Below are 13,303 nucleotides of genomic sequence, written 5' to 3' on the forward strand. Positions count from 1 at the left end.
TGGAGTGAATTACTAACTGAGAGGGGACGCCAATTCTAGTAAGTGAATGTTACCCAACAGGAATATAAAGCTGTCAACACCATAGTTCTCCTGCACACTCTAAATTCTCTCCCAGACTTCGTATGTTTTTTAAAGATATATTAGCCTTTTTTCCCAGGGACCCTCTATAAAACCTGCCAGTCACAAACATCTGAGCACTTGTGTTTTATTACATACATGCTTTAAAACACACTGGTTAGATAACTGGTGAAACATTTTGGAAAGTGTTGGACTAGCCAGAGCAAAACAAAACTGGACTCTAACACCTTCAGCTGAAGCAAACACCATTGTAAACAGTACAGAAACTTTAAAATCCCCTATTAAAAACAGCCTTGTTTATTTTTTTGTGACCTACACAAGTTTACTACAGCTGCCATAATGGCCCTTTGAATTATGTACATTAGCTACAAAAAAAGTCAGAAGGCAAAACTTCTCCCTAGCAGAGCTGATATACTGTTTGCAGCACTTCATATAAAATACTCTCACTGAAAAATTCAGTGAGAAAAGTGGAACATCCGTGCACTTTAATATTTCTCTCTTTCTCAGGGAAATCATTGTAAAAAAAAATGTAATAAACACGAAAAAAAGTTATAAAACTTGTTACCACAGGTCATCAGTCCCACCATAGCTTTAGATAATTTAAATTTCTCCATTTTTAATGAAAATGTACAGGAATATTTATTCTTGAGATTTAACTAAAAGTGGGCATAATAGAAAAAAAAACATTTCAGCATTTACCTACATAGAACAAATGAAGGGAAACTAAGAGTAATCAAAATGTGATTTGTTAGCGTCTTATTGCCCTGGGGTTCAAATCTTAAAACACGTTCTACAGAACTGAAAAAGATTGTAATTACACTGTCTCTAAACAGAAAAACATTGAAAATATTTTGCTTTTTGAAAAGTATAAGTTTTTTATAAAACACATTTTAAACTTACAAAATAAAAATCAAACTAAGAGCACATCAGCTAAAGTCTTGGAAGTCACTTCGCTATGCAACATTTCAATATAGTTTGCTTTTACTGAAGAGTCTTCATCTATGACTAGCACTGGAAAAGTGGTTTATTAACAACTTATTTTTATAGACACGAAGTTTTGTACATGAAAGGATATTATTTTCTAAAACTCTATTAAAAAAGTACTCTTCAAATGCCAACATTTGAGTGTCACAATTAAAGTGACAAAATTATTACCATTTCAGTGTACATTTGGAGCGATGTGAACTTCTGAAACCGACAGACACAGTTATTTGCATTCACAATACATTACTTGGACACAAAGTCAAAGTAATGTGTTCGTAAACATCAAATCTTAAAAAGAAAATGGGAAACATCTCTCTGAAAAATAGATATGCTAGTTTATCCTGAAAGCTTTTCTAAAAAATAAAAATCAATCTTATACAGTGCCATTATCTTATAAAAAAAATCCACCTTAACCACTTTAGCATTGAGTATTATAGATTCTAGATCAGTATTCAGACAAAAATAAAATTGTTCTTGCTTTCAATATGAACAAGAACTAATGAATAAACTGTATTATGGTACTCAAACTATGAGACACTCAGGCAAGCTGTCTAAAAAACCCAAGGGAAAAAAAAATTCACCATGATTCCCCTACATTTTTAACACTCCAGTCTACATCAAGCTTATAACAAACCAGACAGCAGTGAATGAAAATGTAACCTCTTAAAAGTTTGTCTTCAGAAAGGAAAGTCTTCATGTTAAACTGAATGAAATGCTCCGTACTTCAATAGGCCAGAGGCAATCTGAACCACCAATATAATCACAGAACCCTGTAAACTTCCTTTGGCAAAGCACAGTTGCAATTATAAAGCAACATATATATTCCAAAATGTTTGAAGTCATCCTTTTTTTAAGTGCATTTTAATAGATCTCCAAAACTTTAGTTCCAAGTTCTAATCCTTTCGTTAAAATGAAGCCACAGTCCTTCAGTCTTCTAAAAGGCACCTATGGCTATAATACTTACTTTCTAGCATTTTCAGACAAAACTAGCTAGTTGGATCCCACTGTTAGCCAGTGAATTATTTTCCTATTAATTTCTAATTGGTATAATACAACACGTCTTTAACAGTAAAGTTATTTCTCCCTTTGCATACTTTAAAAGAACAAAAACAATTAGAGGTTCAATAAATGGAGGTGAATTCATCAAAAGCACAAGAAACTGCTGAACTTTTCTACCCTTCATTAAGTAAATATACAGATCACTACGATTCGAAAAATACAAGCTACAGCCTATCAACAAACTTCAGCAATTAGAAAGCCTATTGAGAAAAAATGTTTAAATCAACCATATAATGACAAAACTGTTAAATTAAGTACACAGTACACAGTCATGTGATGACAAAATTAATGTATCTTTTCTAAATGTCCTTAATACTGACCCCTTCTATTATGAACTGATTAGATTTTTGTATCCATCATGGGCTAGATTTAAAAAAAACAAAACAAAACAAAACACCACAAACATATATTACATTAAATAGCTACATTTCTTACTAAATATAAAGATGTCTATGGCCTGCTTTGAAATATTTCTCTCTTATTACCTGATCTGCTACAAAACGTTAAAGATATTTTTCGAAATGTAATGTTACATTACATCAATCTCTTCAACATCAAAATTAAGAGGAAAAAGCAGGACATTTAAGAGGTCATCGGAGAGTTTAGCTTGAGTAAGTAGTAGCTTGAAAAAAAGCAGCCACTTGTGTCACTGAAACATGCCATAAACACAAAATTGAATAGCAACTAGGGAGCAGAGCAACTATGAAATTTAAAGCTCTACAGAGAGTAACTGTGCCAAAACTGCAAAATTAATCTGTAATAATTATGTTAAACAAACTGATCCTAACCATGTGTTTATGTCTTGCTATGTCCTCTGCATAACAGGTTAACTGCCTAAAGATTTTATTACTGTTCATATAAGTTCCATAAAGCATATACACTCTACAAGTAATATGTGTTGTAATTCAATAGAGCAGGTTTTTTTCAATTTATAAAACCATTATGGTTTTAATTATTATTATTAATAATAAATACCATTATATATTTTAAGTCACTAGTAAGATCATGTTAACTATACTTAAGCGTTCTCCATTGCTCTCTTTTGCTAATAATTATCTATTGATGCATGATTAAAACTGTATTTTCCCCTCTAAAAATAAGGCCGTCATGCAATACAAATTTTAATGTGATCTTCCACTGTCAGTTTATAATTATGCGTATTCAACAAAAGCTTGGCGTATTTCGTCCCAATCCTGTTTCCATTTTTCATCAGTAGGGGTAGGATAAGGCCTTTTGTGAGTTGGCGTAGATATAGCGATGGACTAACCGTGGTACTAAAAAGGCCTTTTAATAAATATTCTGTGAAAAGAGTCAATATGAAACGAAGCCCTTACATGCACCCTTTTAACACTGGAATAGAGTTTAACAGTTAAAAGCTTTCCAGTAAAAGCTAGAAACTGCTAACTGTGACATAAACCTGCCAACACCTCGCACAGAGTGGCAACATGCCCAACAAAATGCCACCTTCTGGATACACCACTTTTCTATTTAACAGTAAATGCGGCGGCTGGTTACTGATGAGGAGCAAGTTGGGTACTGACAATTTGCAATCCACTTCCTGTAATCCTACACCCAGACAGAAAGCTTAATCAACATGAACCCTGACACTATGCCATTGTAATTCAGCTGCCAGTCTGTTATGTATACATTAATACTAGTGGATGGTTACCTCCCACTGATTTGGTCACAGAGCCATTGGGCCTCCCTCGGGTTCCCATAGGACTGCCATTCTGCTCCAGCCTGGCCACCTTCACCGGGGGAGGACCTTTGACATCAGGGCTGCCGCTCCCTCGGTCTGGACTATCCCTTAGACAGGGACTCTCACTTCTCCGCTCCATACTACTTTGACTTGGAGACAAAGTTCCCACGGGCAGATCACAGTAAAATGAACAAGGACCTAGAAAGAAAGAAACATATACACTTCAGAGGTTTGTAAAGAGAGCATAACCAGGGAGTTCAAGAGCTAGTAATCATCATTGTCCGCTCACTTTATCCAAATAAAGCAATCAAAACCCGGCTTTCAGAATCAAATTCATTCTCTATAGTATGCAAGAGCTAAACTGCTTGAAACCCAGGTATTTGCGCCCGAGTTGTTAATACATTGCCCACCTAGATTGAGGAACAGGCAACTAACAAGTACTGACACACAACGGCTCGCCAGAGCGGATCGCCCATTTGAAATTCGGTGGCACAAACCATGTTATTACCGGAGCCACTTACACGTTACATTTCTGTCTCGTGGGCCAGTTTAGAAAGTTGGGTACTTTGAAAAAGGCAGGTGTGTTAAGTAACTCCTGCACAGAATTAACCCGATCCACGCGGACACAACGGACTGTGAAGACCCGCTTGTGAATTAATACAGCGATATGCCGAGACATCATCTCTCTTCGGAAGATCGCTCTAAAGACTACGGTAGTGCGTGAACACCGCAAGGAAACAAACCAGATCTACACATGCTCCGGGGTGCGTGCAAATGGGACCTGCTCCGTATGCTAGCAAACGGGCATTAACGTCGGCACGTTTTTCAAAACAACATGCGACAGGTACTTTGATTACACTTCACTGATCAAAGCGCCGTTAACACATCCCGGGTCAAGCCTCCTCTTAGTTCATTGACACTCGGCGCCAAATCAAACTCAAGTTCAAATTCACTCTAAAAACTCCCCCCACCTGCCCCCGGTCTCCGTACCTCGCGCTCCAGCGTGAGTGTCTGCAAGGCAGGTCAGTTTGGGGTGCCCACACGGGATTTAAAGGAGTTCGGGTTTGCAGGTTTGACTACAGAACGCAGTACAAACCAGGCCAGCAAACCCCAAGAACTGTGTGCCCCACTCCTGCTCGCCGGGCTCCTGGGAACGGCCACACAGACACATAGGAACAGGAAGGGACAGGGCATTGCTGCAGACAGGGCTGTTTCTCCCACAATTAACACCACCGCCGTCATTATTTCATGGACACCGCAAATAATAAAACTAGCTAGCTCCTCGCGACAAAGGCTGCTGCGAGCTGCTCACCCACGCCGGGTTTGTGGGCGCGCTCCTGCTGTACTTACTGCTTATAGTCTGTCTGTAAGTTGGCTGAGTTGGGCTCTGTCCATGGATCAAAAGTAGAGAATCCAGGGTGGAAAGTTTTCTTGTTTCCTCCTTTTACGTTCCTGTTTGCTTCCTTTCTACTTCCTTCCCCCCTCCCCACCCAGCTGACCCCCCTTTTCCTTGTCCTCGAGTCCGAGCTTTAAGGTCCTGGGTCAGGGTGCCTTCTTGGGCAGAGCTGGCTGTCACGAGTCAGAGCCCCTTCCACAGAGGGCAGCCGGGGTAGTGAATGGGGGTCGGGGGGGGGGGGAAGAGGTGAGGGGACTGGCTCCAGGGGTGGGGGGGGGGAGGAGAGGCCCGACTTCTCACACCTTCGGCAGAGAAAATCAATCGCGGGGGAGAGAGGGGGTGGCGAAGGGGAGGGAGGCCGCGTCTAAAGGGGCCGCTATCCCGGGCAGCGGGAGGAGAAGCGGCAGCAGGAGGAGCCGAGAAGCGGGCGCTTGTGATCGCGGTGAAGAGGCGGCAGCCCCCGATGTGTCACTTTCAATCGCTCCCTCCTCTGCCAGCAGCAGCAGCAGCAGGAGGAGCAGGAGGGACTCGCCAGAGCGAGAGGAGAGAAATGATTATTAGTTGCGTTGAGTCATCAAGGCAAAGTGAGTCCTTTTTGGGGTTGTCCTTGGTTTCAGTGTCTGTGTGTGTGTGTGTCTGTGTCTGTGTGTGCGGTTTTCCTGTCCCCAGATCTTTGCATCCAAAATAGCAACCATCTCCCGCCCCTGCCTTCCTCCCCTCCCCCCACGCCCCCAATAAATAAAAGTCTCTGGATAAGCTCAGCTCAGGTACAGCGCGGAGAGAAGCAGCCGGCCCCCCCCGCCCCCCAAGCCACGGCTGCCGCAGCTCCAGCCAGCCCCGCTGCCTGCAGAGGGGTGGGGAAGAAGGGAGGGAGGGAGGGAGACCCGCCTGGCAGGAAATTAAACACCAATAAATAAATAATGAACGTCTCCCCGGAGCGCGCACACGGGCAGGAGAGCCAGGCGCTGCGCCGGGGAGGCAGGGTTAGGGGCAGGAGGCGGGGGAGAGAAGGGCACCCGGGGGAGGCGGAGCCGGAGCCGGGCGCTCTGCCCGTCCGCCCGCGGCTCCGGGCCAGGGGGCGAGCGGGCGGCGTGGAGAGAGGCCCGGCTCGTGACAGCGGGAGCAGCCTGCCCACGGCGAGTCGCTGCCGGGCACGGCCTGGGCTGGAAGTTGCGCCCTCCGCCCGTTCCAAGCCCACCCCCGCGGGCAGCTGGACACGTGCAGCCCGGGGGAGTCGGGCCTCGGCGGATGCCGGGGGCAGACAGAGGAGCGGCCTCCCGCCATCCCCGGCTGCAAGGTGCAGCCGCAGCCCGGACAGTCCGCCAGCGCCGGGCTCTGGGGCAGGGGCCACCGGGCCGGGGCCCTGCCGCCCATCCCCGGCGGCAGCCCCCGGCCTCGCCGCTGCCTGGCTGCGCCTGGGCCGGGGAAGGCGGGGGGGGCTCTGCCCGCAAACGCCGAACCGCGCCGCCAACTCCCCGGCCCCGCTCGGGGCCGCCCCGCAGCAGCCGAGGCGGCGGTGGCACCAGCTCCGCTTTAAGGTGGACCGAAGAAATTCCAGCCCCCTCCAGCGGGGCGTCCCCGCCGCTCGCCCATGCCCAGCTCCCGCTCCGCCAGGCACCAACCGACTCGCCCGCCCGCTCAACGGCGCCTATTGCGGCCGGCCGAGCCCCCTTCAGTGGGCCTGCTTTTACGGTGGCGCCGGAGGGTCAAAAAGAGGGGTAGAAACGCGTTAAAGGGGGACACATGGGAGACCTGAGGATTGTGGGGAGGGGACTGTTCGTGGAAGCCTGCGGCTGGGAGTGGGAGAGGAAAGGAGCCCAGCCAAACGCGGGGGCAGCGGGAACGGGACACACACGCTCCCCTGGCTCTGGTCCGTCACAGACCCTTTGGGGAGCGGGGTTCAGTGACTGCCTTTGGGACCGGGAAGAAGAGCCAAGAATAGCAACCGCTCCGGGCGACCCCCCTGTCCACTCTGCCCAGCCCTGCTGAGGAGAGGGGGTTGCGGGAAAGAACAAGCAGCAGCCCCTGCTCCCCAGTAATATCACCTGGAGCAAAAGGAGAGCGCGAGCAACAGTAACTCCTTTCCTCCACCACCCCACGCGTGCCCAGGACAGTCTCGGCGGGCTTTGTAGGAAAACCAGAAGCAGCAAGAACAGCAGCAACTTTCAACCCCGCCACCAATGTTGCACTCCCGTGTGGGGGCGGCGGGGCGGGGGGGGGGTCAAATTATCTGAAGGTAAGAATAAGAACGAGCAGCACTAATAGCTTCACACCCATCCTATTATCTTAACTCGGGAGAAAGAAGCAATCGCAGCAGCTCCCAGCCCCGTCGCCACCATGTTTGCAATCCCTGCCGGTAGTCTATGGACATCACTTGGAAGTAGAGCAGCAGCAATGCAGTTTCTTTGGGGATTTGGGCTGTGTGGAGCTTGCAGCCTGGTGGTGGTAGCCGCGCTGCTGCTGCTCTTGCTTTTCCTCCAGACGAGGTTAATAGGTTGCAGAGGGATCGTGTCTCTCTAAGGGCTTTGGGCCGTACAAGGAAGTGGGGCTGGGAGCCTGTGAGACGCGGCGGAGCTGTGACCAGGGTAAGAGAGAAACTCGCTTCACTCCAGATCAATCCCGGTGCAGCAGCAGGATTCCGCCACCCCGGAAAAGGCAGCAGCTGCTCGCCTCCCATCGCTGGGGCGAAGGACGGGTTCCTTCCCCACGCAGGGGAGGGGGAGGACCAGCGATCTCTCGCCGCGTGGCTACGAAGCATCTCGACAGGGTGTAATCTCTGCCCCCGGGTCCGGAAGAAATGGAAGGGGTGGGGGCGGGAGTCGTAGCCCCGGGTCAACTTTGAGGGACCCAGAACTAGAGGCTCCTGCCAGCAAAAGGTAGGGAGGGTGGCGTGGAGCGAGAATTCTCCATGAGGCACGGAGCAACGACCCGCTCGGGCAGTTTGCATGACTTGTTTGAGAAGGACTGAAAGCTAATACATCTGAAAAATGCAGACTTTGGAGGAGTTTAATGCAAAGTAGCTGAAGTATGTCAGCCAGATTTCGTATTTGAAAGATGACAGGTGGGGTGGGGGGGAGAGAAGAATCCTGGAAGTTTGGAGAGCAAACTTTTTTCAATACCCTAGTGTAACTGAACAAAATAAACTGCGTAAAATGCTGTTGTGGGTTATATATGGAAGTTCGTATTTTCTACCAACTATTGAATAATTAAATAATGTTGATTTATTCTTACCTTTGATGTTGAACTACGAATTCCTTCGGATCAATGGCCAGAAAGTTAGAAGAATTGGTGATTTTAGGACTTCAGTACTTCTGGAAAAAAATACCAATGGTTTAGCCAGGATCTTCCCTGTTTGATTCGTCACTATTATTATATCTGATGATGTGGATGGACAGAGTCAACCCAAGCTCATTAATGAGCTATTTTATAAACACCACCGTCTGAAGATCTTCATTTACATTTTGTCAATAATCCTTTCGTTAACATCAGAGACGTATGTCAACAGCATGATTACAGGACTTTAGCAAAGTTCCTATAAAAGAATACAACTGGCTTGTTAATCGATTAATATTTTATTATTTGTAAATATTTTATAAAGTTTTTAGGGAAACTATTGATTCTAAATTATTAAACCACTCGGTGGGGGGAGTTGAATAATGCATACAATTAAATACATTTAAATATATACGTTGCAATTGCTTTATTTTCAATTAACCCATTGCACCTCTTTTCTGGTATGGGTTTGGGAGGGGGAAGGGGTTGGTCTTTTTTATTTTATTTTTATTTATTTATTTATTGCATTTGTGCGTTATATGGAGAACAAGAGCTGCAAACTTGTTTTCTGTATATAAAATTCCTTAAACTTTGCATTATTGAGTGGTAATAATTGTGGCACGGAAACTGGGAGGATTATTATTAAAGACACGCAAAACTGAACCGATTACTTAAATTCTGCGGGTTAGTAATTTCTGTTTCTTTAACTTTATTTTATTCAAACAGATTTATAGGAGATTTTGAGATACATGATGCTTATTTTTCTTTTACAGAATACTTCCCAATAAAGGCCTTTTCTGTTTCAAATTACATATGCTTTTTCCAGTATAAATTTTTCACATTTATTTATTTCAACTGGGGGGGAGGAAGCGATTACTTTCCACCGCATTTTTAATATAAAAAAACAAGCTGGCTTCTCTTTTATTAATAACTTCTGCTTTTTCGTCATTTAGAACAAAGTCAAATACCAGGGCTTTCTGTTTGGACCTACTCTGATGAATGCAAAATGGATGCGCTTATTAGCGTGCGACAATCTTCGTTATTTTCGTTTTTTAAATCCTCGCGTGGTGTATTGCCAAATAATTTTCTGAACACAAATCTCAGTGGAAAGGTTTGTTTTTAATTAACTGTCACTTTTCCAGCCAACACGCGATTTCAAGTTCCAGCGTTGTCCGACCTTCAAAAAGCGCAAAGAGCCGAAGGCTGTGGAGTTTTTGCAGATTTTCCTGGACAACTATTGCGCTTCCTTTCTCGGCTGTTCATCTGCTGGGCTCCGTTGCGCGGAGTTTGCGACATTTGAAAGTTGTCCCCGCCTGGGATCACAGTGGGAAATATTCCTTGCTCTTCGCAAATTCTCCCCCCGCAATCGAATGACAAATTACTCCTAGTCAATACGATTTCCTTCTTTTCCTCTTTCCTCCAGGAGCTGCCTATGTCTCTCGGTATCTAGCTCCTTTCCTCACCTTCCCTATTTTTCTTTTTCTTCGTAGAGGCCCCTGCTGCCCTGACCCTGCCTTGTGCCCCCATCTCCCCCCTGGCTTCCCGTGGGTGCTGTGAGCTCGGACTCCTCTAATGCCTGCCACCGGACTTGGAAGCGCCGGGCTCTCTGCAGCCGGCGGCCAGGCTGCAAGCAGCAGGGGGGTAGCCCTGCCCTGGAGAATCAGCGGGTACTTCGTTTTCTATTTACTCCGCCGCTTTGAGTGCCAGAAGCCAGGGCCTGTCTCTGCATCTCAGCGGCGCTCCCGGGCCACAGGAGCTGTGCAGCGCTTGAAATGCACCGACTGTTGCTGGGTGGGGGCGAAGGGGAGCGGTTAGTTTCTTTCCCGGTGGCTAAATCAGCGGAGGGCAAAAGGCCTGGAGTGGCCCAAACCTCCACCCGCAAAGGGAAACCCCTAGCGGAGCGCAAGGAAAGGCCACGAAGCCAGCGCCGGCTGATCGTGCACATGAACTGTTCATCCTCCGAGCCCCTCCCTGGGAAGGTCGCTCCGCATCGCCTTCGGGGCTGAGAGCCTGGGGCGGGGGTAGTGGGGAGAGTCCGGGGCGGCTGCACCGTACTCCGGTAGGGGTGGTGGCAGGCTACAAGCCTTGGCCAAACCCTTGCCAGGGGTCGGAGGTACGGAATGGGCTGGAGAACAAAGGAGAGGCGCAAGAAACCACGCAGCGCCAGTGAACCAATGTGCCTTAAAACTCATTCTCTGGTGGCAACAGTTACGGCAAAAATGCGAACCACGCAAGTGAAGGGAAACAAAGCTCGCCCCGTCTCTAGAGTAGGGCGCGTCCCCCCCCCCCTTTATCTCAATCTGGAGGCAATTTGGGGACTGGAAAAGTCTGGTGCGGGCATTGGGAAGTGAGGGCCCGGCACAAGAGGTAGGGAGGCTGGCGAGAGAGTGGGGGAATCGGGGAAGGGAGTGACAGACGGGGGTGGGGGGACTGGGACCAGGGGAAGGGGCAAGTGCGGATGGAGGAGGTGGAGAAGGGAAAAGAAGTGTAGGGGGGAGTGGGGAAGGAAGTCTGAGTGAGAGAAGTGGGGTGGTCGGGGTAAGTCGCCTGGGGGAAAGGGGGTGGGGGCCGAGAAGTTGCGGGGAAGGTGCTCAGGTTCTGGGGGTGGGCTTTGAGGGACGCTTGGGGCTGGACTCTAGCTGGGCTCCCCTGGCCTGGCGGGGATTTAATGCGGGTGTGATTGACCGGCCTGTCGCCAGGCCCGCTCTGGACCAGAAAGGAAAGAAGGAAGCTTGGTGCTCCTGGTGCCTCACCTTTTCCTTCTTGCCCCCAGATATGCCAGCATTTGCAGCTGACCCCCCAGAAAAGGGGAGGGGTGGCATATGGCCGAGGGCGAGTGGAGAGGCTGCCTCCGCGCCTTACAGCCGCAGCGCGGGGACACAGCTCCCTCTGCCCCAGGCTCCTCTCGCAGCTCCGGCTCCGCAGCAGCCCGCGCCGCGTCACCGGCCACGGGGAGGCTCCTGCTTCCGTCGCCTGCCCAGCTCAGCGCCCCGGGACCACCAAGGCCCCGCGCTCAGCGCCGCCGCTCCCGGCCCCCAAGCGGAGCAGCCCCGAGGCTGCTTGGAACAGCGCCACCGCGCGGGCCGCTGCGGGAAACTCAAGGCCAGGACCCGGCCGCCTCGCGCTGTCAAGGGACTGGTGCCTTGGGGGACGGCCAGCCTCACCCCTGCGGGGACTCAGTGCTGCGGAGACCCCCCGGGGGAGCTGCCCCGAGCTCCAGGGAGCTCCCCCGGCGCGATCGGACGTGCGATCGCGCGAGGCCCTCCGGGCTGCTTGTTTCCCTTCTCAGCGTCCTTCCTCTCTTCCCAAGGGCAGAGTCCATCCAACACCCACCCCCGGGGCACCTCGTTGGTAAGAGTGCAGGCAGGGCTGGTGTTGGTGACCCTACAGCCTTGTTATAACGACTGGAGAGTGCGTGAAAGTGGACACCCGCCCTCCCCTTCTTGGAGCGGGCCCTCTGGATTTCACTGTGCTGGAGAGAAGGGAAACACTGCAAGGGGGGTTAGGGAGTGGGGGGGGGGGGGGGGGACAGGGGAGAGGAAACCTGGGGAAGGGAGGAAGGAACCTGGTGCATGATTGTATTTTTCTCTCCTACCATTCCTTCCTGATTCTGGGGGGGGGGGGGGAGCCTGATTCTCAGGAGCAAGCCCTCAACCCGAGAGCCCCTTGAATGCTGCCCATTTCCAGAGCTGGTGCCGTGTTCCTTGGCACTCTGCAATCCCCAGTATTACAAAGCGATCACTCACACGGTGGAGACGGAACAACACGCACCGCAAGCTAGCATGGCCGGAAGAGGAGTGAATTAATAAAGCCCCAAGGTTTCCCTCCCCTTCGAGCAGCTATTACTCTTCACAGTTGTGGGATCAGCACCGGGCTAGAAACTGCGTCGTGCACAGAACACAGCCCTGGTGGTGGGGACAGATTTAAAGAGCAACGCTGCCTTCAGCCTCCTTTCACTCCTAGCAGCCCAATAAGGGACAATCTCACTTGCAGGATTTTCTAGCCAACTGAATTCATTGCGCCTTTAAATTCAGTGTAGGAGCACAACCCATTAATCCAGCAGTCAGGCGGAACAGAGACCGGCAGTGACCGCAGCTTCTGGGCGCACTGAACATGCTTATTTAGCACCAAAGATCAAAACTACTGGCCGTTTTAGACCTGGCTACAATGCTGGGGAGAAAGGCGACCCTCCGCCTTTGGCCTTGTCCAGCCATATAAACTGGTTGCTGAGACGTTGGCTGGCTGTTCTGCATTACAGAATGCAAATGCGAGCGTTAAAGGCTACTTTCCTACGGCCGGGGTTTTGGTTTTGTTTGCGGGGGCGGGTACTGTATTTGTACCGCGAGGCTTTTTTAAAAAAAGACCTAAAGACGCTCAAAGGCGTCAGATCTTTAAACAGATCATTTTCATGACGGCGATTTCTCAGCAAAGGCTGCCCCCAATCCTCCACATTCCGCCGTCTGAGGACTTTATTATTAAACAATGTGCTGCTAACCTGAATTGCATGGAGCGGGACCTGTGGATTTGTACTGTGCAACTGGAACAGATGTATTCTACAGCTGGAACTGGTGCAAATACAATTTTACCCAAAACAAATGCATACGAAAACCCTGGCCGGGGATTTGATAAGTAGAGATAACATAGTTCGTAGAAACGCTCGCTAAAATGCTACTTGAAAAAAACAACACTGATTTTGTAGATAGGCCAACACGTGCTACTTTCCAGGCCCGAGTCTGCTCCGGTTCAATCAATAACAAAACTCCCGTGATTTCAATTACATCTAAGAATTAGAGAGGTCGCCTTTTCCTGACTTT

General features: G+C 48.8%; 1 protein-coding gene across 4 annotated transcripts in view; it reads right to left on the reverse strand.

Annotated features, from left to right (window-relative positions):
- Positions 1–11,570, reverse strand: part of SATB2 (SATB homeobox 2) — a 165,690-nt gene extending 154,120 nt beyond the window's left edge. Inside the window, exons 1-3 of one of the 4 annotated variants that reach the window (XM_074967856.1) lie at positions 11,243–11,570; positions 8,448–8,527; positions 3,791–4,018 (exon numbers count right to left, since the gene is read on the reverse strand). In XM_074967856.1, the coding sequence (XP_074823957.1) occupies positions 3,791–3,959 (169 nt within the window). In that variant the 5' untranslated portion in view covers positions 3,960–4,018; positions 8,448–8,527; positions 11,243–11,570. Of the gene's footprint in view, positions 1–3,790; positions 4,019–4,810; positions 4,829–5,170; positions 5,317–8,447; positions 8,528–11,242 lie in introns of those variants that run through there. The other 3 variants (XM_074967861.1, XM_074967855.1, XM_074967857.1) reach the window with 3 other exon arrangements.
- Between the last annotated feature and the right edge of the window lie 1,733 nt (positions 11,571–13,303).

The sequence above is a fragment of the Natator depressus genome, chromosome 11, assembly GCF_965152275.1.
Source record: "Natator depressus isolate rNatDep1 chromosome 11, rNatDep2.hap1, whole genome shotgun sequence".
NCBI classification, from domain to species: Eukaryota; Metazoa; Chordata; order Testudines; family Cheloniidae; genus Natator; species Natator depressus.